Below are 27,251 nucleotides of genomic sequence, written 5' to 3'. Positions count from 1 at the left end.
TTTCAGATTAATAATTGTACATTTTTAGTTAGAAAATGGAGAATGTCACTGATCTGCTAGATAACTTTTTGCTCATGATTTGTGTCAAGTTACATTAAGATGTTAACTGAAATTTTAATTAAACACATAAAACAGAGTATAAAACTTACTTTGATTAAACAAAACAACCTTAAATGTTTTAGATACATAAACTTCTCTTATCAAAACATGTTTTATGTTTACAACTAAACAATTTATTAAACAGAGGGATAAACTGTAGTAATTATGCCTAAACGAAAGTGACTGAAGCTTATGTTCCTACTCGCCTAAGTCTCTTGAAAATGACATCGAAGTTACATAGGCTTGATCTATTGTGCCATTTTTTAAAAGCTTGACCTCAAAAGTTAGCTATTTCCCCCCCGATTCTTTCTTAATATAGAAAACCAGCCTTTAACTCAAAGTTTGATTAGAGGCTCATGGATTCAGCATATTTATTTTTTATTTAAATGTTTTAGGAGATTATAATAAGTTTAGCCCTTAACATATTTTGTATTAAATTCAAATTTCATTTTAAACAGGTTTATTGTTAGAAAGAAAAACTTATAGTTTAAATAACAAAATAAAAAAATCAAATTTAAATTAAAAATCTGATTTTTAATTTAAAAAAAAAAGTAGGGCTGTCAAGCAATTAAAAAATAATCGTGATTAACTGCGCGATTAAAAAAATTAATCGCTATTCATCGCACTGTTAAACAATAGAATACCATTTATTTAAATATTTTGGCTGATTTCTACATTTTCAAATATACTGATTTCAATTACAACATAATACAAAGTGTACAGTGCTCATTTTATATTTATTTTTGATTACAAGTATTTGCACTGTAAAAAACAAAAGTAATAGTTTCTTTTGTTTCATTTTTACAGTGCAGATATTTAATAAAAATAATATACACTTTGATTTCAATTATAACACAGAATACAATCTATCTATCTATCTATATATATGAAAATGTAAAAAATATTCCAAAATATTTAATAAATTTAAATTGGTATTCTATTGTTTAACAGTGCGATTAAAACTGCAATTAATTGCCATTAATTTTTTATAGCGATTAATTTTTTTGAGTTAATTGCATGAGTTAACTGTGATTAATCGACATCCCTAAAAAAAAAAATCAATTTTTATCCACTCTATATTTTGGCAAAGGTAAGCTGTGTCTAATCTTCAAGACGTTTATGATTAGCTTAGGGCGTGTTTTTGCTGCAAGTATTGTAAGTATTTGTTTTATTACTGCTTAAGTATATTTCTAATGTGTAATTTTGTTGCCATGGGGGAAAATAAAATCTTTTAAAAGAAGAACTAATGTTGATGATTTGACTTAAACCAACCAGATCCTAAAATGAGCAGTTAAGGTACCATTTCTGGCCTCCTGACTTCATTTGCTGTGGAGATATGGTTTTATGTCAAAAGTCAGACCAATGGTTGGCGATTTGTAATATGCTCTCATTCTAAGGCAGTCAGCCAAGTTTTATCCTTGGCAATACATTTTGTGGCTTTTGATGGTTTAAAACCGATTTTTGTGCTATTTTTATTTTTATGACTGATTGACAGTGCTGTATATCTTATATGAATTCTAGAGGCAGAAATCTTTTAAATGTATTGGTAATTTTAGTGGAAAGATTTTATTATTAATGTAACTTGAAAAAATCAACTGAGTACTTGATATGGGAGCTTTAATGCTGTGTATGGAAGGAGAAACATACAACGTGTACTGTTGACAGAATTACCAATGTACTTAGGAGTGCAAAATTACTTCCTAGACAGCATTAGGTTCTGATCCTGCCCTGAGCTCCATTATGGTGGGTCTTCATTGAAGTCAATGGGGATCCATGCTGAGATTTCAGGATTGAGGCCTTAGTCATTGGCTTAGTGTACAAACTGTTAAAGTGTCATCTTGTTGCCCTCTAAGTTGAGATTTAAAGCAGTATTTTAAATGTTCACTGCCCTTCATTGCAAACTGTTGTAAATTCATCATTGTTCCTATATTTGTTTCTGCAGTTGTGTGTATAAATGTGTATGCCAGCAGCATTCGGAACAGATGTATAGTGACCTAATAAAAAAGATAACTAACCACTTAGAGAGAGTCTCAAAGGAGCTGCAGGTAAGAAGCTGCACAATCTAATTTTGTTGTTTTCCTGGGATCTGCCATTGTACTGGAACCAGCATTTAGAGGGGGTTTCTATCAAGACTAGTGCCTGCAATTCAGTAAATTGATACATAATTAACAGACAGATTTAGACAGTAACACAATCGTAGGAAAGTTTAGATTGTACAGCACTGGTTTACAATTGGTTCATATTTGGCAAGTTGTCATTGCAAGCATAAGAGCTGAGAGTTAATATATTTTAAAATGAAAGCTTTGATAGTGGGGAATCTGAACATAATGCAGACAACAAATGCATCAAGCAGGCAGGATCTGGCCCACGTGACACAGGTGCTTGACTCAGCATTGCTAATGTAAAGCACACAAGGTCACTTACAATCCACGTAGATCAGACATTGGAGACAACTGTGCATATTAAAAGAAAAAACTTGGTGATTTATGTATGAGATGGTAAAAAGTAGGTGTAAATTGTGTACCGTTAAATATGAATTCTTTGAGATAGAGACAAATGTGCATTTTTCTTACCCATCCCTAGATGTCAGTGGTTTACAGCAATCATAATACAGCTTGTATGTTCCTATCACACTCTGCATTTCTGATATTTCTACAGTGTCTTTCATCCATTTCTTTTGTGTGTTGTGTTATGTTTGGAATTTCTAACATGGAAATTATAATGTAGCATTCTCCAAATTATCATCACTTGGTCAACTGGAAGTCTAGGGCATCCGGAAAGTTTTCAAGCAGCAGGCTGAAAATGGAAAACTATAGCTGTACTTTTATTGCTATACTGTAGGTAGTTCTGTTCATGTTTATTTCGAGTGAATGTTGCACTGACATTAGTTGTTAACAAACTAAAATTACAACAGAGTCATGTAATTGACTTTAATCACTTTTGAAAACTGATATTATAGTCACTTGCTGACTTAAAAGTCCAGCAGTAACACGAAACATATAGGAGTCTTCAAATATAGCAGTTCTTTGTTTTCACTTGGTGAAAATATAGTACCTTGCCTATAAACCTCACTTTTCCCCCACAGTGCTTCAAATTAATGACAGGTTTTTTTACTGGTTTTAACTTAAATCTGTTTTTGGTTTTTAAATATAAATGAACACATCAAAATATGTAATAATGTGATCATGCTGATGTTACCCTCATCTAAATTTAGGCTGTAAGCATTTTGGGGCAGGGTCTCATTCTTTGTCTACTATGAAGTGCCTAGCGCACCTTTCTGTGCTTGTAAAGTAACCAAGAAATAAGAATAATTCCCTTACAATGTCTTACATCCCCACATAACAGCCATCCCAGCTGTTATACAAGCATTAGTTATAGTTGCTGGTTGCAACATCTAGAATTAAGTCTTCAGCTCAGGTCCTGCTGAATTGGTGCAATATACACATTTTTTCCTCCATTTGTATGAGAATTGACAATCCTAGCACTGGTTCAACTAGTCGTCCTAATTCCATCCTACGATGGAAATTTGTGTTTGGAAATTTCCCCAAAATCCCTTGCTCCCTGCTGTAGTGCTGGCTTCTGAGATAGTTTCTTCAGGAGTTTACTGTTTTAAAAACATCTGTGCATGGATGCGCTAAAATTCTTCTTCTAAAAATAGCTGCTATAACCTATTGCAAGAATAAGTGAGACAACTATTTCGTGCAGTCTCTGTCTTTGCAACAGCTTCTTTGCTTAGATTGAACACACCTTCTGACAGGTGAAAGAATTATTATGGTATGATATAATGACATGACCTTTGACTTTAGCAATAATATTTTGTTTCATATACAACAAATCATATAATTTGGAACGTGCATGTGCAAAGATTCCTCACTTAGCCTGGGTTCCTACAAGAAATCTCAGTAGAACAAAGAATGGCCATACTGGGTCAGACCACTGGTCTATCTAGCCTAGTATCCTGTCTTCTGACGGTGGCCAGTGCCAGGTGCTTCAGAGGGAATGAAAGAACAGGGCAATTATTGAATGATCCGTTCCCTGCCTTCCAGTCCCAGCTTCTGGCAGAAAAACTAATTGGCAATAACCCTAGTAGGCAGTTTTGTCCATGTCTACCAGGCCCATACTTGCACACTGGCATTTTGGAGAATGCTAAATTCTCTTGCTAAAACAATTCATTCTTTGTTTATGTACTCATAATGAGGGAGGTGGGACATCTTGATATTTTAATCATGCCTTCTTATTTTCACAATTAAACTCCACCAGTTTATACTTGCATGTTTTCAAAACGGTATCTCTTTATACTCTCTCATGTAGAACTATACGTTCAGTAAGTGATCAAGAACCAGTGTAAAGATGTGTTATGAAATAAAACTGAGCATCTTGGTTTCTTGTTAGGACAACAGTCTTGTTTTTTCAGCTATTTTTATACTTTCCAAAGTATTAATTGCAAACTGACTCTTGGGGAGTGACATTTCTGCTGCTTACCCTAAACTCTTATTTAACTGAAAAAATTCTGGCTTAATGTAACGTAAATCATTGTCAGTGTCTTATTATTTTGGTTTAGTTTCATACATTAAGGAGCTGACTTAAACTAAAACAATGTAATCCAGCTTTAAATTGGTTTTAAGAATGTCCATACAGGAATTTGCACAAGGTTTAACTAAATTCACTTTTTAAAAAGACATTCAGTTTAAACCACTGCAACTCTGTTTAGAACAGGCCTTAAGTGTTAGATTATTTGTCAGGTATCTATCTCTGAACCTGTCTGGGAAACCTCTAGCACGCCATTAATGCTATACAAATAATTAAAAATTATCGCTGTTTAAATCTCAAGATTATGGAATGTAGTATTCATAAATATAGTTCTAGCTTTAACTTCAGTGGATAGAACTCTCTGTTGTGGAATGGTTACCTGTAGTTCAACTCATACATGAAAGCTTTCACACTGTAAAATGATGACGTGTGTGTGAAAGGATTCTAACACTCACAACTTGAGGTGATGTTAAACAATTTGCACTGTGGGTCTGATTGTACAAGGTGAACTCGCACTGAATTCATGAGAGCTTTGCTCACAAAAGGCTTCCAGGATTGGACCTTGAAAGTGGCTTTAGTAAGCAGAGGATTTTGTGCTATAAGACTGTCTTGGGTTCCCAATCTTTGTACAACGCTACTAGCTTACTATGCTAAGATTTTTGCCTGCATCAGCCAATTTCAGCTGCCTCTCCTTCAGTTTTGCTTGCTGTAATCTGCACTGGAGCTTGAGTTACTCCAAACGACAGTTTCACAAAGCAAGTTAGACTGCGTACAACTCAACTGTAGGTGGGTATCAGCGGAGTACTGGGTCCAGAGCAGACTCATCATAAAAGGTCCACTTGAACACCTATTGAAATAACTGAAAAAACATCTACTGATTTTAATGGGGGCTTGCTTGTCTCAGAGTGCAGATCAAAGCCTGAAATTGTATCTAGTAACAGATACCAGATGTGTGAGTGGGACAGGAATTAGTATGGCATTTATAAAGGGAGACATGGTTGGGGGTATTTGTAGCTACTGCATAGCATGTAAACATTGTTCTAAAATACTAGGCAAGATGGTTAAGTCTTAAAGTAGTGTCAGTTTTTGCCAATTTTTTGTTGTCGGCTGTCAGTCTGGCACCAACCCTCCTCTTTTTCAATTGGGCTTGGAACCAGCTATAGCAGACTCTGGCAAATGAGTAGGAGCAAATGAGACCTGAAGGAATACAAGGATGTAAAGAAATTGACCAGGAATGTAGTTGCAAAAGCAAATATATTTGAGGAACTTTACACAAGACTAGGAACAAAGACTTGGCACAAGCATGGGACAAAGGACTAAAGATATAAAGGAAGTGAGGTTCATCAAAGATGAAACTGGTGTGGTGTTGACTGATGGTAGTTGCCTAAAGATAAATGGAGAAGGTATTCTGAACAGCTTTTAAATGACGAAAACCCAAGAGAGCAATGCATCTTTGAAATGATGAAGTAAGGTGTAGTGAAGCCTATCACACCAATCTACTGTGATTGGAAAAATTTTTCCATGCCTGACTGAAGAGAACACATTTACTTTTTCTATAAAAGGGGGATATTTAAAGTTTTTAAAGGACTATGTGTCATTTAAGTTGGGAGCAGGACAGATTGTAGTCTGGAAACTACCTATTACTCTCTAGCACTTAAAAATTCTTAAAACATGTAGTATTTCAGTGCATAGTTCACATGTGTGGCCCACAGCATGGCAGCTATTCTACAGTGCTGTAGCTGAGCAGACAAACACTTGCCTAACCGGTGTGATTTAATAGGGATAGATACAGAAGATGGGCCCTTGTACAAGGTGGTGATAGGATAATTTTGTGTCAAGAGAGTGGGTGATAAAAATTGCAATGGCAGGCATGCAAAATGTCATCTCCTCAGCAAGCAGAGTAGTTAGCAGCGGTTGTGTAACAGCTGCATTACAGAGCATCTGTGTATAACCAGTATGCCAGAACAATCTGGTCATCCTCACGTTGAAATTTCCTAGTGGGAACACTGAACGAAAAAAGTTGTAAATCTGTCAGATATCTGAACATAATGCTTGAGCATTTGATATCTCTGGACAGGCTTTTTAGTTTTGCTGGTTTCTAGTTTTATTAAAACCTATCCTCTGTCTGTAGTGGGTTCATCACAGAGATGCTTTTACTTGGCACAATTCCTTCTAGACTAGAGAATATTCGCCCCACGTACATATTCTTTTGAATACTGCATTAAGGGACCAGTCCATCTTCCATTGAAGTCAATAGAAAGACTTAATGATTTCAGAGGGGTTGAAAAGAGCCCTAAAAAGCAAGAGGAAATGGTGTTTATAAACTTAGAATCTTTAGCTTTCCTAATGTCCAATATTACTCCTGGTTATCAATTTGAGATTGATGAAGTGATGAAGTGGGTTCTAGCCCACAAAAGCTTATGCCCCAAATAATTTGTTAGTCTCTAAGGTGCCACAAGGACTCCTCGTTGTTTTTGCTGGTACAGACTAACATGGCTACCACTCTGAAATTTTAGATTTATAACTTTTACTGTAGGTGGCAGTAGAATGCAAATAAAAGTTTACTTTAGTTGCAATGTAGCTTAGACTTTGCAGAGGGCTATATTTTAATTTTGACACAAGCAGCAGTTCTGTCTAGAATGAATACTGCTATACTAATTGCAAACTAAAAAAAAGACCAATTAACTTTTCTTCTTAACGTTAATGGATCACAGCCGCTTCTACACCCCCATTAAAGTTACAAAACATACAAAAGTACAATGTATTGCTTCTGTATTCATTGCCTCCCGCCTCCTCTGTTTCAAATTGATTGCCAGGCCCCCACTTCATACATTCTTTGCTGGAGAAACTACAGTGTAAAGGGGTGGATGTAAAATGAATCTACAAGGCTGAATAACAGTTCGTTAGATGGCACTGAAAAGTTAACAGAAACAGAATAGGAAATTATTGCTTAGTTTGAAAGAGTGTTCTTGGATATCAATAGTAGGGTGGGCTGGTGAGCAGCCCAAACCACAAACGGAAGCCAATGTATATTTAATTAAAATATGTAATGTATGTGCCACTTGTCATCATAGATCATAAACTTTATAAGGCAGGGACTGTCGTCCTGTTTATGGAAAGTGCCTACATTTTGGGTGCTACTAGAATTCAAATAATGTTTCTTAATATTGATATATTGGGAGGAGAGAGTTGAACAGGGGATGGCTTCCCGGTTTCTTATACTGCCATAGGGGTTCTCACCTCTCTGATCACCATTTATTGGAGTGAGTGGGTCTGTTGAATGGCCCTTCTCTTTCGGGTCCTCTCTGCATCTTTGGGCAAGGATTTCTTTGTCTCATCCCCCCTTCCCTCCAGCTAATAGGCAGAGAAGGTGACTCAGTAAAAATGGAGTATGCTTATTGAACCCTTTTCCTAAGAGCCAGATTGCATGTGTGTGGTGAGTGGGCTGAGCAGAATTTCAGAAATGAGGCAGCTGAAAAATGGCTGATTTGGCATTCTTTAGGCATTATTAGAGATTTCCTTCTGGTCTGTCTAGGCAGAGGGCTTGTGGGGTTCCTTTGGCCTGGCAGCCCTGGGTTCAGTTTTCTGCTGGACTTTGTCCCAAAAAGCTGAAAGAACTAAATATAATCTCATAATTTTTAGTGGATATTTTGTTGGAAGAAATGTAATCTTTAATGGACGTGGCCATGAAAAAAAAATCAAGACATCTATTTCTGTTGTAGAGGCTTGACAGATTAATTTTCCCAGTGTGAAAAACAGCAAAAATTATTAATTGCACTTGTGGATGTGCCTAATTAGACTGTGACAGTGAGAGAAGTGATCATTCCTGGTATTGCACTTACATAAATTGCTCTAGTTGGGGAATTATTTGTTATGCTTTCCTTTTTCAAACTAGTAGTCAAAATTTTATTAAATATGAACATCTCACTTTGAAATCACTAACTTGCAGTTACGTTGGTCACTTACTTTTCATCATGATTCTCTGCAACAGAGAACCACCCCTACTTCTTATCAAAATGGGTTTATTTAGTAATTTTTTGGTAACGTTTTATCATGTTGCTCTAATGGCTTGCACCAGGTTTTAAAACTGCATGGAAATAGACATGTGGTGTTCTAGCAGTTAACTATTTCCTTGTGGTAAGTGTGCAAACATCTTTAGCCATGACACGTCTGTCAAGCAACTAGCTGTCAAACTTGGAAACACTCTATGCATCCATCTTAATTTGAATTTCCATTTAGTATCTCATTTTAATGAACAGCCATATAAATAAGAAGCTAAATTCTTAAAACTACCAAATAATGTATTGTTAGTGTTTGTGTGGAGTCGGACAGGGGAAGGCATGTTCCCTGTTCAAGTTCAATAGCAAACATGGCTGGCCTTGGAGAGTAGCAAACCCCTTGAGAGTGGTGCTGTTGCTTCTGGCCTAGAAACTTCATAAGGCATTATGTATCACACCACCTCCAACTAAACGTCTGTTCATACTTCCCTCACACGGAAAAACTCAGCAAAACCCAGAGAGACAGTTTCTTTAGGAACAAATGCTTCCTGGAACTCCTACTTGGGCAATGTGGCTCCACACTACCTTATATGCCGAGCAGTAGCTTAATGTCACCATAATGTCTAAGAGCTAGATCAGGGGCGGGCAAACTTTTTGGCCTGAGGGCCACATCGGGTTTCCAACATTGTATGGAGGGTCAGTTAGGGGAGGCTGTGTCTCCCTAAACAGTCAGGCGTGGCCCGATCCCCGCCTCCTATCCAACTCCTCCACTTCTCGCCCCTTGACTGCTCCCCCGGGACTCCTGCCCCATCCAACTCCCCTGTCCCCTGACGGCCCCCCCGGGACTCCTACCCCATCAACCCCCCCCCATTCCCTGTCCCCTGACCCCACCTCCGGACCCCTCACCTCTGACTACCCCCTGCTGCCCCATCCAACCCCCCTCTCATTCCTGACTGCCCCCCCCGGCACCCCTGCCCCATACAACCCCCCTGTTCCCCGCCCTCTGACCGCCCCAACCCCTCTCCACACCCCCGGCCCCTGACCACCCCCTGAATTCCCCTGCCCTCTATCCAACCCCCCCCCCCCGCTCCTTGCCCCCTTACCGCGCAACACAGAGCACCAGTGGCCGGCGGCGTTACAGCCGCACCGCTCAGAGAACAGGGTCAGGCCGCGGCTGCCCAGAGCGTTGCGCTGGCGGCGCGGCGCGCTGAGGCTGCAGGGGTGGGGGGCAGGAGGAGAGGGGCCGGGGGCTAGCCTCCCGGGCCAGGAGCTCAGGGGCCGGGCAGGAGGGGCCCGCGGGCCGTAGTTTGCCCACCTCTGAGCTAGATCCCAAAAATGGATATATGCAGGCACACTTCAGTGCCCATACAGATTCATTGTCAGGATCTAGCCTTGACAGACTAAACCTTTCAAAAGAATGTTTGGATGCTTAGTTAAATGTACATACTTGGTTGTGCTAAATAATAGTTTATATTACAGGCATGCTGGAGGTATAACTGGACATATTTGTCAGAGTAATGACACATTTCTGGGGGGGAAACTGGATGTTGTAGGCTAAGTTTTTGCTGGGTGTCTTGGTGGAGGTCGTTCTAATTCTAATTGGAAATAGGAATTCTGGATTAATATGTGATTTGCCCCTCTTGGACTAAGTGTTGCATCCTTTTTAGCCTTGGGAGTTTTGAGTTGAAAGTGTAGTCCATGGTGTCCTACATTTGTGTCTTCCTTTGTGTTAAAATTACTCCTTCCCTTTTACCGTTTCTTGCAGGCCAGCCCTCCAGATCTGTATATTGAAAGATTTAACATAGCTCTTGGACAATATATGGGAGCATTGCAGAGCATTGTGCCTCTTTTCATATATATGGTAAGTTTAGAACATTCTTTTTGAATGGACTATGTCCATGCACATTGAGATGTTAACTGAAAGTGGAAAGAGCTAAGAGCAACTTCAATGGCTTATTTTCATACAGAATTTAGTATTCATTGCTGCTTTTGCTGCTGGTATCACACTTATGATCAAATCTAGAACGATAAGAAAAGCAATGCAATTAAATTGAGAGTTGTTTGCTATTTTTCTGCCTTGCCAGTGTCTTCATAGCAGAAAGACTGATTTTTTTTTTTTGTACTGACAGCAAAAAATCAACTCTTGTGTAATTTTTTAAATGTATTGCGAGTTTGGCCAGCTCATAGGCTTGTTATATGTTGGCCTGGTAGGTTGGGTGCATTATGGAGAAGATGATTTCTCTCTTTAGGTTGCATGAATTCTCTAGGCCTACAATGGCTTCTTGTAGTCATGTAAGTGGGGGGAACCACACAAACAAAAAAACTAAAAAAACCAACCCCCCCATATGGTCTCTTGGAAGTATAAATAGCCATATTGATAATGGAATTCAGCGCACCAGTTGCACCAAACAAATTTGTTTACAAACCTTACAGTTTGCAAGTATTTTTGCAGAAGTTCTAAACTCATTGAACTGTAACTATTGGTCTTCTAGATTTTCTAAATTCCTGCCTGTGGAGTTTATAAGCTCTTTGATACCTATGCAGAAGCTTATAATAATTCTGTGGGAACCTGTTGGAGCTCCAAGATTTATATTTTTGTAATGAATAACTAAAAACAAAAAAGCATGTGATCTCATCAAAAATAGTTTATGCATTGAACTTCACTCAAGAATATGAATAGAAGGAATATTTCATATGTAGATCAAGAAAAAACTTTTAGATAAGATTTTTAAAAATGTCTTATACTTTTAATCTCAAGCTCTGTTTAAAAAAATTCCCTTTCCTAGATACAAAAAAAACTTTGTTAGAAGAAGGGGGAGTGCATGTGCGCATGTGTTTAATTCATTTGCCACAATTTTTAGCTAAGGGGTCACTCCTGTATCTTTATTATAATCCTGCAAATTATAAAAGGAGATGGGGATTCTTCAGTCCCCTCCACGTGGACCAGTGAGTAGTGGAGCCAGGGAGCACAATGAGGTGGTGAGGATTCTCCAGTCCTCTCCTTGGGAGCTAGCACTGTCTAGTTTGCCCAGCTTAATCTCTTGTACCAACCCCATTGTGCCCCTCCCCCACAAAAAAAACCCCCAATCCCCTCCCCAACAACCCCCTACCCCAGAGATCTACTTGCTGGTGAAGGAATGAGTCAGTTCAGTCCCTTGAGATGGGATATGAAGGCAGAGATAGCTATACCTCTTGATTTACCCATCTTTGTTGGGATGAGTTGGCTCTCCTCAGGAGCGTGCAGTGCTTGCTTTCCGCGTGCTACGTGAGAATCAATTGCATTATCTGTATACGCTTTGAGCTGTCCTTTATTCATGATTTAGAGCCCATATCTAAAATAATATGTTCTTAATGTTCAAGTACATGCTTTTATCACCAGGAGGTAGATTTATTGTGTAAAATCCTGGTAAAAGCTGTCTTCAGCAGATTACATTTGAGCATTGCAGTAATTGTATTCTCTTATTCAGTATAATGATAACTTTTTTATTTAATCACAGGTTCTGATTGCTGCATAGGTTTCCCCATCCTGTCTTTTGTCTTTTTATATAGCAGTCATAACAGTGTTATTTCAGCTGGTGTTCATTTCTTCTTGATGTGAAGGGAAACTTTTAAAATTCTGTTAGTTTCTTGATAGAGAGTTTTTGAGAGTACAGTTAACAGTATCTGAAAATGGTGAAAACAAATAAGAAACTAATTATAAATCAAACTGTCACACTTACTGATTAGACACTATACATGAGGGCTATGTAAGTAGTAAACAGGCAGATGGTAACAGAATCTGCTTTTAACTCTGTTTAAAATGAAAAATATAGATTCTTCTTCGAGTAGTGTCCTTATGGGTGCTCCACTGTAGGCGTGCTTGCATCCCTGCACTGCTAATCTGAGAACTTCAATAGCAGTGTCCATTGTGCCCGCACATACATTGTCTCTCCTCGTGCTGTGCCATGAGGCTAGCCAGGATGCGTGGGCTAACCCTCCTCAGTTCCTTCTCAACCGCCCCTGGCCAGAGATGGAGCCATTAGTAGTCCTTTAAGACTATCATCTTAATTCACATACCTACAGTTACTAGTTGTTTTTCTATTTTTATTTTATCCTTTTAAAAAAAAAAATTTAAAGAAGACTTTTTTTTTTTTCCTTCCGGCCTCTTCTCCCCCATTGGGGACCCTTTCCCCCAACGGGGTATGCCCAGTTCGCTGGGCTTCAAGAATTGCCTCACTTGTAAAGAGGTGATTCCAATCGCAGAAAAGCATTCTCAGTGCTTTCACTGCCTCAGGGAAGGCCATATGAAACAAAAGTGTTGCCTTTGCCAACAACTCTGGCCAAGATCCTGCAAAGACAGAGAACTCTGCCAGAAGATTATCTTCATGGAGGCAGCTCTCCGACCCCAGTTTCCTGGTAGATGTGAGTCTTTCCCACAGCCTTCCACATCTAAGGGCTGTGGACCCCTCTCACAGATCATCTAAGAGGAGAGCAGGAAGCCCCCATAGTGAGCGCCGAGATAGCTGCAAGTGATCACCATCTCACTCAGTATCTTTGGCATCGAGGCCATCTCAGTCCGGCACCCATGGCTCATGGAAACCGACAGCAACTGGTACTTCTGACAGACCCACGGACCCAATGGGCATGGGCACTGAGTCATCGGCACCGAAAGACAGGAGTAAGCACTGTTCTAAAAAGACGCTCCCAGTATGCGAGCCTGCATGGGTACCGCCAATGATGGCTTGCCAGGCACCCAAGCGACTGGTGCGGAAAATATCTCTGTCCCCCCTGGCACCACTACCACCATTGGCATCATCGGTACCAGCGGAATTCTGCCATTCAAGATACTTCCACATCACGGATGCACCGGAGTCCCCTCCTCTCAGTACCGAGACCTCTGCACTGAGCCTCTACCAAGCATGGGAAGTATCCCCACTCCCATGCGATGCCCCTCTGCTCTCTAGCGAGGGTTCAAACAGTGAGCCTGAGGAGGTAGTGTTGCAGTACTCCTCCCAAGCTCCATATGGTGCTCACTACCAAGAGAGCCCAAGGATATACCCACAGAGGGTCCCAACACCACCATCCTGGTATGGCTATGCATGGGTGCCACCACCGGGTTCTATGCCACCACCACTCCAATGGCCATACTGGCTGACGCTCTCTAGATTCCATTGGAGGAAGTCAAGGATACCCACTATCAACTCCTTGATACTCCATTCTTCTGCCTCCTCAAAGATCACCTTCCTGATTCAGGCCATTTTAGACCTGGCAAGGGACTGTGTGGCACACCCTGGCATTAGTGGCCCAACCTGCAAGCGAACGGACAAAAAATACTATGTCCCCGCCAAGGAAGCTGAATTCCTATTCTCCCACCTGCCACCCAACTCCATCACGCCGTCAACTCCCATGCACGACAACACCAGTCAAGAACTTCTCCCTATGACAAGGATTGGAAGTGCCTTGATCTGTTCGGTAGAAAAGCGTACTCCTCAGCCACTCTACAATTTCATATTGCCAACTACCAGGCCCTCATGGCGAAATACGATTACATAAATTACTCCAAACAGAATGACTTTATTGAAAAGATGCCAGGAGCACATTGTGACTCATTCAAGGCCATTATCCAGGAGGGCCAATTAGTGACAAAGACGTCACTTGCCCACATGCTCAGGGTTTAGCTGATCGCCATATTTGGGGTCGGGAAGGAATTTTCTCCAGGGCAGATTGGCAGAGGCCCTGGAGTTTTTTTGCCTTACTCTGCAGCATGGGGCACGGGTCACTTGCTGGAGGATTCTCTGCACCTTGAAGTCTTTAAACCATGATTTGAGGACTTCAGTAGCTCAGACATAGGTTAGGGGTTTATTACAGGAGTGGGTGGGTGAGATTCTGTGGCCTGCGTTGTGCAGGAGGTCAGACTAGACGATCATAATGGTTCCTTCTGACCTTAAAGTCTATCACTGCAATCTGCCCTCGATGCAGCCAACACGGCAGCTAGATCCGTCTCCATGGCTCTGGTGATGCGACGAGTGTCATGGCTCCATTTATCGGGCTTTCCGAAAGAGGTACAGTCCACATGCGAGGACCTTTCCTTTGAGGGCATGGAGCTCTTTTCCAAGAATATCCTAGATGATGGGGGAGGGATAGCTCAGTGGTTTGAGCATTGGCCTGCTAAATCCAGGGTTGTGAGTTCAATCCTTGAGGGGGCCATTTAGGGATCTAGGGCAAAAATCTGTCTGCGGATTGGTCCTGCTTTGAGCAGGGGGCTGGACTAGATGACCTCCTGAGGTCCCTTCCAACCCTGATATTCTATGATTATTTTTTAGCCCTAAAACAGTCCAGACTTATCTCAGCCCTCTGAAGGTCCACCTAGTCTAGTGGCTATTACAGCCTTTCACCTACTTTTAGAGGGATACTCAGTGCTGTCACACCCAACTACAAAAAGGTTCCTCAAGGGTATAGTAAACCTCTTCCCTCAGCCTCGACTTCCTATCCCCACATGGAACCTGAACCTTGCACTGAAAGGACTGACTAGGCCCCCCTTCAAACCCATGGCCACCTGTTCACTAATGTACCTATCAGTGACAACGGCCTTCCTGGTAGCGATTACCTTAGCCAGGAAAATAGGAGAGAGAGCAATTCTGATGACGCATCCTCCCTACACGGTATTTTTTCCGGACAAGGTTACGCTCAGACTGCACCCAAGATTCAAAGCTAAGGTAACCTCTCAGTTTCACATGAATCAGTTGATTCACCTTCCAATCTTCTACCTCAAGCTTCACCAAGACAACAGGGAGGCTATGCTGCATGCCCTCGATGTCAGGCCTTCTACCTGGACAGGACAAATGCCTTCAGGAAGTCCCCCTGGCTTTTCCTCTCCATGGAGGAAAGATTCAAGGGCTCAGCAATTTCAGCCTAAACACTTTCTAAGTGGGTCTCAAACTGTATCAGACATTGCTACCAAGTTTGCAGTATGACACCTCCAAATGCCATTCATACATACTCCACAAGGTCGATCTCCTCATCCGTCACCTTCCTCAAGAATGTCCCTATTTTAGAGATCTGTAGAGCAGTGACGTGAGCATCAGTCGAAACTTTCACAGAACAACTGTGTGATCATTAGTACTCTGCCTCCGATGCCGTCTTCGGCTCCACAGGACTGTTACCTGTAACTGACCCAACTCCGAAGTCCTGGCCCTCTAGAAGGGATACTGCTCGGGAGTCGCCTGCAGTGGACCATCCATAGGGACACTACTCGAAGAAGACGAAGAAGTTACCTTGTGCTGTAACCCTGGTTCTTCGAGATGTGTCCCCCTTTAGGTGCTCCACAATCCACCCTTCTCCCTCTACTTGAGAATTCTTGTCTTGACTCTGTGGTAGAGCAGGAACTGAGGAGGGTTAGCCTACGTGCACTGGTTAGCCTGCGTGCACTGGTTAGCCTCATGGCGCAGCATGAGGAGAGACAGTGCATGTGTGGGCCCAGCAGACACTGCTACTGAAGTTCTCCAATCAGCAGTGCAGAGATGCAAGCACACCTACAGTGGAGCACCCAGAGGGAGAGACATATCGAAGAATCTTCGTTACTGCATAAATAGGGCCCTACCAAATTCACTATCCATTTTGGTCAATTTCATGGTCATAGGATTTAAAAAATAATAAATTTCATGATTTCAGCTATCTAAATCTGAAATTTCACGGTATTGTAATTGTAGGGATCCTGTCCCAAAAAAGGAGCTTGGGGGGAGGGTGGGTCACAGATTTGATGTGGGGTACTGCTATCCTTACTTCTGTGCTGCTGCTGGCGGCAGCAGTGCTGGCTTCAGAGCTGGGCAGCTGGAGAGTGGTGGCTGCTGGCTGGGATCCCAGTTCTGAAGACAGAGCCGCCACCAGCAGCAGCACAGAAGTAAGGGTGGCAATACCGCAACCCCCCCCCCTAAAATAACCTTGCGACCCCCTCCTGCAACTCCCTTTTGGCTCAGGAGCCTCAATTTGAGAAATGCAGGTCTCCCTCGTGAAATCTATAAAGTATGGGTAAAAGCACACAAAAGACCAGATTTCACGGTCTGTGATGCTTTTTCATGGCCGTGAATTTGGTAGGGCCCCATGCATAAAATGACATAGCTTCACTTCCTAGTTATGATTTTCTTCAAATATTTGCATCATGGGCCCTGATTCTGCAATCTGATCTGTAAGGGAATGTTCTAGCACCAGGCAGAACTCCAGTGACGTCAGTGGGACTCTGCATGGACGGAAGGGTCCACTTGCATGGATCAGATTGTAGGACTGGGGCCACACCCAGTGGCCAGTGTTTAAAAGAAGGTACTTGTAACTTAAAACAGGAACAAACTAATACTTAGAAAGCTTCATATGCATAGTATGAACCTAAGTTACTGTTTAGCTTTTACCTTCCTGCTTTGGATTTTCCCTATCCTGCATCATTTTGGGTATAAAGCTTCCTTGTTCGACGACGGTCATATATCTTGCCATTCCTGAGCTGGTCCATATTCAAATTTTGTTTTGTAGATTTTTTTTTTTCTTAGATCTTGATATGTATTCCCTTCTCCCCCACCCTAAGAAAAGAAAACACTTGTGTATCAGCACCCCCTTTTAAAATAAAGCAGTCTGATTCAGATGCAGGTAACAAACACTTGTACTTAACTGTATGCTCTGATAGTCTTTAAATAGATGTAGCGAAACAGTTGGAAAATCTATTGTTCCAGAACTAACTGTTCAGCTAAGTGGTTAGTGCATTGAAAAAATTAATTATGATCATGAATTGCCTTTTCTGTATTGTCAAGTTGCATTCAAGTAGTGTATTTTGAAAGTATAACAGTATTCATATAAAAAAAAAAAATCTCCAAGAAGTCAAACAACCTTTTTTCCTGAGAAATCTGTGGTACATCTTGAACGTGTTTTTGTTCTTGAGCTACTTGGCTTGTCTCAGCCTCCCCTCTCCCTTGTTTCCTCAGTACTGCCAAACAGTGTATTTTGCTGTGGTTTGAATGTGTGTACCCATTGAAGTCAATAGCAAAACTCCTATTGACTCCAGTGGTACAGGATCAGGTCCCATGACATGTATGGGAGGATTGAAAAGGTAGGAAGTATGTATGCTTGATCAGCTCAGTGTGTTGACCAGCATATGCTGTAAGGCTCATCTTTATGAGGTGGTGGTGGTGGATTTCTGGAGAAGGGATTGTTGCAAGACAAGGAATTCTCATTTCTTCCTTTTGCTAAAACCATTTATGGTTTTAAGGTTGCTGCTGGTTTACTCTTTGTTTAGGTGTGCTTTTAGGCTGGGCTTTTCTAAGGGTCTTAAAGGAGCTAAGCACTTAACTTCCACTGAAATTCAGTGGACTTAGAATCCTCTGAAATCCCAGCCTTTTTGCACAACTAAGCAAAGATCTAGCCAGCAGCAACCTACATCTGAATTCTTTTGGCTCCTTTGAAAATCCCAGCCTTAAGTAATTATCCAGGGCACCTAGAACGTAGGTGCATCTTTTTTTAATAAATCCAAATAAAAATATGATTCGCTTTCTGGATGCTTACTAAGTGTTTACTCCACAACATGCTGTGGGACATAAACTGTGGAATTCAAGTTAAACAAACAAAACATTTCCTATTACTCCCTTACATTTATCGTTTTGGAATATTCACCTATTTTTGTCTAGAATTTGATTATTCCTTTCTTACATGGGTTTGTCCAAATTATGTCATGGCTGAGTCCCACCAGTTGAAACCCCGTTACATCTCATGTCATGAAGTCAGTCTAAACAAATGTATGGGCCCTTCTGGTTTTGACTGCTGAATTTCATCACCACTGCAATTCTTCTCAGATGTTAGCGTTCTTATTTTGGCACCTCCACATACCTTGATGTTCACTGGATGGAGAATATATTGCACGGATGGTAGTGAAAGTGCTTTTCTTTCACATTTCCTGGTTCACCCTAGTAGCGCTAACTCAGGTTCACATTTGACATTTTAGTTGCAGTTATCTTTTACAAAAAATCTGCTGGTCTCTCCACTAAAGAGGGTTGGGGGGAGAATACCCTCCTCCTTGCCCTTTCTGCACTGAAATATTTATCACTTACAGGATAGCTACATTTGTGAGAAACAGCAAGTGGTTATAGCATATAAACAGCATTTCCAAGTAAACAAATAGGTCATTTATATTCTGTAATATTGCCTGTATGACAGTGTACATACAGTAATGTTTTCTGTCACAGCATTATAGAAATTAGAGATACCAAAGCCCTGTAAACCATCTAATCTTTTCCCCTTTGTTGTTCAGCAGTATTCCCTACGCCCCACTATATTCTCTGTTGCTTTTCCAGTTATAAAACTTGTGGGATTTCCACCACTTCCCAAAGTGTGAGAGAGCATGTTGTCTGTCTAATTTGTTTAATCTTGGCAGAGACAGACGTATTAAAATCCTTTGACTATCTCTCCCCCACTGTCCCAGTCAAATCTGTTGTTTTGTCAGATAGGTGTCTCACCCCAAAATAGTCTCAAAAATAGTTACTGTTGTGCTGGTTTCTGGCTGTCAGACATCAGCTGCCTGAGTTGGCATGGGAGGGAGGCTCTGTAGAAATAAATCACTTTAACTGGCTCTGGTCAGCTGGTGAAAAAGGCGGTAAATCTGACATTGGAAATACCATTAATGTAGTACTTTGGGTCTAGTTAGAGTTAGTGTTTACAGTGGCCTAGCTAGCTGATGGCTCCTACACTGGAAAAGCACTATATGCTGCATCATTGGCTACATGCGACTATTTAACGGGGAATTTCAGGGAACAAGGAAATAAGGTCTGACAAAGGGCACACTTGTTAGAACGTGAATGCACCAATCTCTTTTACAGTTCAGCAAGGGGTACATTTGATTTATGCATAATTTCTGCACTGTAATGCCATGACTAATATTAATTCCACCAGTTTGCCCTATTAATTAATGTATTTAGGAATGTTGTATGGGATGTTCCAAATCATCTCTCTGAAGTTGTCAATTTGAGCCATGAATGTGACTAGATAAATACCTTGACGGTACTAAACCACCTTGTACTGTAACAGACATTACTGGAACTGTTTAATAACACTGCATCATTTTTCAAAACTAATTGTGAAACCTACTAAAATTATAAAAATAATGGGATCAGATTAAAGTTATAATACCTTTTTTATGAAGTATAAAAGAAGTGTGTTCTCTTATCATTGCTAATCTAATTAAAAAGAATGAAAATGCCAATAGCTATAGAGAAATTCTGAGTGTTTTTCCTTAGGAAAACTGTAGAACATAATTTATAGTCCAAATCAAAGGCAGTGTCTTCATGCAGTAAGAGGACCAGAAAAATGCCACCATGGCTGAACAGCAGCTTAAAAGAGGCATTTAGAGGCAAAAAGGCATCCTTTAAAAATTGGAAGTCAGATCCTAGTGAGGCAAATAGAAAGGAGCATAATCTCTGGCAAGTCAAGTGTAAAAGTATAAGAAGGCAAGCCAAGAAAGAATTTTGAAGAACAATTAGCTAAGGACACCAAAACTAAGAGCACACAGTTTTTTAAATACATCAGAAGCCGGAAGCCTACCAAAGAGTCAGTAGGGTGATTGGATGATAGACGTGCTAAAGGAGCATTCAAGGAAGAGAAGGCCATTGCGGAGAAGCTAAATTAATTCTTTGCATAGGTCTTCACTGCGGAGGATGTGAGGAAGATTCAGACACCCAACCATTTTTAGGTAACAAATTTGAGGAACAGTCACAGATTGAGGTGTGAGTAGAGGAGGTTTTGGAACAAATTGATAAATTAAACAGTAGTAAATCACTAGGACCAGTTAGTGTTCACCCAGGAGTTCTGAAGGAACTCAAATATGAATTGCAGAACTACTAACTGTGGTGTGTAACCTATTGCTTAAATCAGCTTCTGCACCAGATGACTGGATGGTAGGTAATGTATTGTCAATTTTTAAAAAAGGCTCAAGAGGAGATCCTGGTAATTATAGGCCAATAAGCCTAACTTCAGTATCAGGCAAATTGGTTGAAACTATAGTTAAGAACAGAATTATCAGACATGTAGATCAGTGGTTTTCAAACTTTTTTCAGTTGTGAACCCCTAAAAAATTTCAAATGGAGGTCCGGACCCCTTTGGAAATTGAACCTGTGGTCCACAGACTCCTACTATAGGTGTCTTGGACTGAAAACTGACTGAACAGAATTCAGCTATAAACGTTGCACGTGCTCGGCATAGCATTTTGATATGACATGTGAAAGGGCACTAAACTGTGGACTTCTATGGTAACACCTGCAGGTCAAAACCCACAAGTGTTATGGATATTCACATACTTTTGATCAGAAAAACAGAATGCCTTTTCTGGTATCTGAAACTTAATTTTCATAGTCACCTTTTGCAGACCCTTTAGACATAGTCTGCGGACCCCAAGTTGAAAACCAGTGACATAGATGAACACAATATGTTGGGGAAGAATCAACATGGCTTTTGTAAAGGGAAATCTTGCCTCACCAATCTGTTAGTATTCTCTGAGGGAGTCTGTAAGCACGTGGACAAGGCTGATCCAGTAAATATAGTGTACTTGGCCTTTCAGAAAGCCTGTGACAAATTCCCTTACCAAAGACTCTTCAGCAAATCTTGCAGTGAGTCAAGGGCAGCAGGGCCTCTTTCCTCATGGTGTCCCCAGCTACTGCTGCTGGAGAAGGAGGGCAAGACACCTCACCCCTTGCCCCACTTCCCGCCCCACCTTTCCTAATTCCCTGACTCTGGGTTCTGTGTAAATACAGCTCTTATCCCATCCCTTTCTGTCTCTTGCTCTGTGGCTAGGCCTTCATTAGGAGGAGAGGTGTGTTCTTATCACGTTGCCTAACTCATGGTAAAATCCTAATGAAGTAAAAGCAGGTTGTAATTTTAATGTGTGTTAACAGCTCAAAACACTAGATCCCAGGTGTTGATCTTGACCCGTAAACTGCCTTGTCACTAGGATTTTACCTTTTTGCTAGTTACATATTAATACCCTTTTTTCACAATTTTTGTGGGCGGTAGCCATGACACAGGGGACGCGGTCAGAGTTGAAGGGGAAAGCTACTCAATTCAAAAATATTGCTCCCAGTAGAATTCAAACCTCTCTCCTCCCCCTTACATCAGTGACTAGACTTGTTTCACCTTGTGTTAATTCATTGCCATGTAACTCCAGGTACTTACTACATTTGTAAAGGCTGGTGTGGATGTTCCCTTGCATTTGTTCCAGGTTATAAATGTTTGTTGCCTTTATCAAAATCAGTTGGATTTAGGCATTTTTGCAAACTTTACCAGCATTGTTTGAGCAAGGAACCAAGGTGTTTTAAAACACATAATTATGTGGTAAATTAAATCAAAACAAACACTTTAACGTTTCAATTTTTTTCCTAAATTCATTTCAAATTTAGGACTGCTGTTAATATAAATTACTATACAAAATTGGTGTTTCTGAAATATGATAGTGCAAAAGAAATCTGTTTTTGGTCTATTTAATGTATTGCAGATTATGATTAGAGAATGGCAAGTGTATTCTGCTGTAGTATTTCACATTTCCTTTCCTCCCTGGTTCTACTGGGAAGAACATGGCTTCTGTTTTGGCATGTACTGTACTGAATGTTCGTACACTGTCTTCTATGGTTGGTTTAAACATGGGAATAGGGTGTGTTGATTGGTGCTCGTTGACTGACTCTTTGGCAGCAAAGCAAAAATATTGTAAAGTTAAGTGTAAACAGTGGTTGTGCAGTGGTGGTTTTCTCTTGGAATCATGAATTAAAAACAGTTTACAAAAAAGACTAAACCAAAAACTTAAATCTGCAGGACCTCTCCAGCCAGATCATAATTTCAAAGTCAGTCAATTTTGTTCATAAACTATTTGACAGTCTTTAATGAAGACTTGTATAATCCTCGTGAAACTACCAGTACTGGCACAAAATCTGCTAACTCTCCCTTGCCATGAAGCTGATGAAAAACACTTCAGATGTTTTTTACACACGTGCTCACTCCCCCCCCCCCACTCCCATCCTTGAGAAACAAGTAGGTGAGTAGAATTTTGCAGATCATAAATCACATCTTAAACATTTTGATGCCTTTGATAAACACATCATTGCTATAAACATGATATCCACACCTATTTTGGTATTGTAGTCTGTTCAAAACTATCATTAAAATAAAATGTATTTTGCAGACACAAACTCCAATTCTGCAAACACGCATGTGCTTAACTTTAAGGATGTCTCATTGGCTTCAGTGGTACTACTCGTGCTTAACTTTAAGCATGTTGCATGTTTGTAGAATCAGGGCTGTTTTGTGTAATATGAATCAGATTAGCAAATAATCGGTTTAGAATTCAAACAATAGCATTATTACAATTTTTAAATTTGGACTCCATTCGGTGGTAAAGTATATTTGCTTAGTCTGCTATTGTAAAGTCAAATATAAAAACCTCTGTCTGTATTGTTTTCCAGAATAAATTTTACATAGAAACCAAGCTTAACAGAGACTTAAAAGATGACCTTATAAAGCTGTTTACGGAACATGTTGCAGAAAAGCACATTTACAGCCTAATGCGTAAGTAAATTTATTGGACTTTTCTTAAAATGGGGGGCAATCAGATTCTGTCACAATTCTGGGAAACTATAATATTTTCAAGTGTAGATTTTAGGAGAAAAGGCAGAATAGGTAGGAACAAAATGGCAAAGAACTAGAGGATTTAAATACAGATTCCAAGAACAGTACTTAAAACAGGATTTAAAGATAGGGGAAAGAGTGCCATACTGTGGGGTTTTTTTTGGTCTCCCAGTAAAAATGCAATGTAATAAGGTTGGTTATTTATAAAGCTATAAATTTAGTAATGTTTTAGGAGGAAGAATGAGGCATATTAATGGCAAAACAACAATTACGCTTTCACAAACATCATTTTGTGTAGATGTCGCTGTTGTCCAAGTACTTCATACCAAAGCTGTCCACCTTACGATTACGAGGACATAGTATTTTATTGTCCAACTGCCTATGCGCTTTTCTAGTTTCAATATCAAAATGCTAAGTAAAATGTGGTGTGGTTGGAGGAATCAGGTGCCCAGGTGTGAAATGTGGTTCTCGTCTTGCTGTACATCCTATCTCCCTTCCCACCCCACCGATTAAGAAAAAGTTGGGGGATGGACAAAGTAGTGGCTAGTGTAGCCTTCATTTTTATTTAAAGTTAATTTTAGTGATGTTATATTACACCATTGAGGTGTAATGGTGGCTACAGTCTCAAGTTTAACAGAATTATCTCGGTTTGTTTTAGATCTAGAGCTAATAGGAACACATGAAACCACAGGCAAATAACACATAATCACAAGAACAAGGTCCACTATCTTTATCCATTTTTATTAAAGTTACCGACAAAGTTATGAATGTCAGCATACACAATTCCTAGATATTTCCAGGCATCGGTTATAACTACAGAAATACTCACATCCTCCTAGATATTGTTAGGGTCTGGTGGGTCTCTCATAAATTGATCATCAGTAGAGGGATGGTTCCTGCTAGACTTTTCCCATAGGAAGCTCAATTTTCCCACTCTGGGCACCACATTTTTATAATGTGATTCTGCCTATACCTACATTCTGCACATGTACATGAAAGTGTCAACTCTCCTTTTTTCTTATTGGTTTAATGTACCCTAGGAACTTAAGGGACCCCGATTTCTATAGGTTGTATAGGTTTCTCTTTATTCTCATTAGCATTGACGCACAAACTGTATCCTGTGGTTAAGACACATGTTGGAGGCAGATGTGCCTCTACAGCTTTTTTGTGAATTAGATTAAACCTCCAGCTAATTTTTTGCAATGTTATCGCTTGGTACCTCTTTTCCCCCCCATAACCTTAGGGCATCAGGTTATTCGGTCACTTATTTAAGAAATGCTAACACATCTCCAAGGCCTAAAATAACTCAGCTACAAATCTTACAGGCTTCAGCCTACAGGTCTTGTGTTTCAGCCTTCCTTACTTAGACATCTAATATATGATTATACCTTCTAAATACTGATCAATCTTATACTTCTATAATCTTACAGATTAACTCTATGTAACATACAATGATTATATAACATGACATGGTAATTAATCATAACATTACACAATAAATGAATAATACATTAAAATCATTGGCTATACTAGCCAAATGAACTGTGTAATACTGACAGACCTTTCTCTCTAATGCTATTATGTTAATACAGGTGCAGTATACAGATGACTTCCAAGAACTTTGGGCTGATTTAAACCCCGATCCTGCAATTAACTCCACGTGGGTGGGTACCTGCACTCCATAAAACCCTACTGAAGTCAGCAGGCATCCCACATGGCAGAGTCAATTGCAGGATTGAGGCCTTATGAAAGTCACAGTTGGCTCTTTGAGTAATCACAAGAACACTGCTTCAGCCATTGTTCCTACTTGTCTCTGTCTGCAATGGAAGATAGGTTTGCACTATATATGTATGTTCAAGGCATTGATAATACTATATATATAGATAGAGAGAGATAAAATAAGATCACAGGACTGACACACTGAAGCCTATTATGTCCGAGTCATTGAAGTGATGGAAGCAACTACAAGCGTGGCTGAGAGCTCTTGTTCAGAATATCGCTGTCTAATCATCACTGGGTTTTGTGGTCGGTTACAATTCAGTTTAAGTTCTCATCCATTTTGACTTTACGAAGTACACCCAGGCATTGTACAGCTACAGTAAGATATGTATCTATGACATGCAAAGAGTCCTAGACCATTGTGATATCATAGGTAACTCAACCAATCACCACCCTAACTCTACAGCTAATTTGCATGCTATAATTTCATTAGTTATCTGAGAGAGACTGCATAGATGGAGGATTAAGTGGGTGAACTGCCACCCACATAAATCCCCAAGCACAACCCCTCTCCCCACCAGATACAAATCAAGACATCCAGCCATACACACAACTAGCATACCGAATAACCTCAGACACACACAGTCCCTTATGTTAATACAGACCACTCATTTGCCATATGAACAAATCCACACAACTCTCCGGGCATAACACAACCAGCACACCCAGTATAACCAAACATCACTCTGAAGCATAAAATGTATGAGTCAGTATGTAGCATGAAAAGATCTACAAACGTGGTTGATAGCTCTTTTTGTTCAGAATATCACTGGGTTCAATCATCACTGGGATTCATGGTCTGTTACCAACCAGTTTTTAAGTTCTCAGCCACATTTGGCTCTCTTCCCACACATGACTTTACAAATTGCACCCATACGACAGCATGGGCTTTCAGCTACTAGTGTGATTTAATTTAGTATGACCTTCTGTAAGGAAATAAGCTCTGTAGCACACTAGTTAAAATTTTTAGAAAATAAGAAATTCCTGATCTCTTTTGCCATATAATTTTTCTGTGAATTATAATTGCAATATCAAAAGCAATATACAAGTAACAGAAAAAAGAATTTACCAGGTAACACATGTGACTTTTTCCTTTGATTACCACAGGCTATCTCTGTCTTTCTTCTCTACTGCTTTGTGATGAGCTGCAGAAATCAAATTAAAAGAAAATATTGGAAAAAGATAAAAAATAAAAAACTGCAGGAAGTAGAGAAACCTACTGTATGGCTTTGTGTGAAGTAGGGTTGCCAACCCTGCAGGATTGTCCTGGAATCTCTAGGAATTAAAGGTTAATCTTTAATTAAAGATTGTCATGTGATGAAACCTCCAGGAATACATCCAACCAAAATTGGCAACCCTAGTGTGATGTGCACTGTTAATGGACACCCTGGTATGACTTCATTTATTTAGTCTCACCATTCAGCTTATTAGAACTAAGCCATTTAACATCTTGTGTTGTATTTTTAAACCTTTAACAAACTTTTTACTGTGATCTGACTTTCTTATATCCTGATTGTAATAGTGTTTTTTAAAAATCAAAGGTTAAAAAGTGGTATCTTAACAAAATTTTAAACTTGCTAAAGTATCCCAGCACATATTATACTACAGTAGGGAAATTGAGAAACATCTTGCAGTAACCTTCTCAAATAGTCACTCTAAAATTTAATGCCAGAATAAATGAATTTCCCTTTTATATTTTAAAGACTGTGTAACAAAAACAATATTATATCGTACCCCAGTGACTACCTACGGTTTGACTCAATATCTTTATATAAATTGCATTTTTTAATTTTAAAAAATAATTTGGATGTCAGGTTACCTGCTACTACAGTTTAGTGAGACAATATCATGAGAATAAATGTTCAAAATAGGCATCTACTTAGGCAAATAAGGTAACTTTAATTTGTGGGCCTCTTGGAAGATTGAATTTTCCAATATATTTGAAAAAGTTTTGATAAGATGTTGAAGCTGTCATTTTTTTAACCCCCCCCTCCTCCCCCGAACACACACACACAAAACGCCAATCTATCAGTATGAAAAATGCTTGGAGATTATATATTCTAGGCTCAACACAAGAATAACTTTTATTTTTACTTTTGAAATTTGTTCATCTTTTTAATGCATTTTTGTTGATGGTATCTTGTCATCCTATTGAAGGCTAAAAGTTGAAATTTCTATTTCAAATCCCATTCAAGAGGGAAAATGAGTATAGTTTAAGTTTAATTGATT

The 27,251-nt window shown here is 39.8% G+C and overlaps 1 protein-coding gene across 1 annotated transcript in view; it reads left to right on the top strand.

Moving 5' to 3' along the window:
• CACUL1 (CDK2 associated cullin domain 1) overlaps positions 1-27,251 on the top strand; it is a 73,684-nt gene that overhangs the window by 16,132 nt on the left and 30,301 nt on the right. Inside the window, exons 3-5 of the mRNA XM_065408180.1 lie at positions 2,042-2,144; positions 10,393-10,488; positions 23,081-23,183. Coding sequence (XP_065264252.1) covers positions 2,042-2,144; positions 10,393-10,488; positions 23,081-23,183 — 302 coding nt within the window. The remainder of the gene's footprint in view (positions 1-2,041; positions 2,145-10,392; positions 10,489-23,080; positions 23,184-27,251) is intronic.

The sequence above is a fragment of the Emys orbicularis genome, chromosome 7 (genome assembly GCF_028017835.1).
Source record: "Emys orbicularis isolate rEmyOrb1 chromosome 7, rEmyOrb1.hap1, whole genome shotgun sequence".
NCBI lineage: Eukaryota > Metazoa > Chordata > Testudines > Emydidae > Emys > Emys orbicularis.
This window is presented reverse-complemented; position numbering and strand designations above follow the sequence as displayed.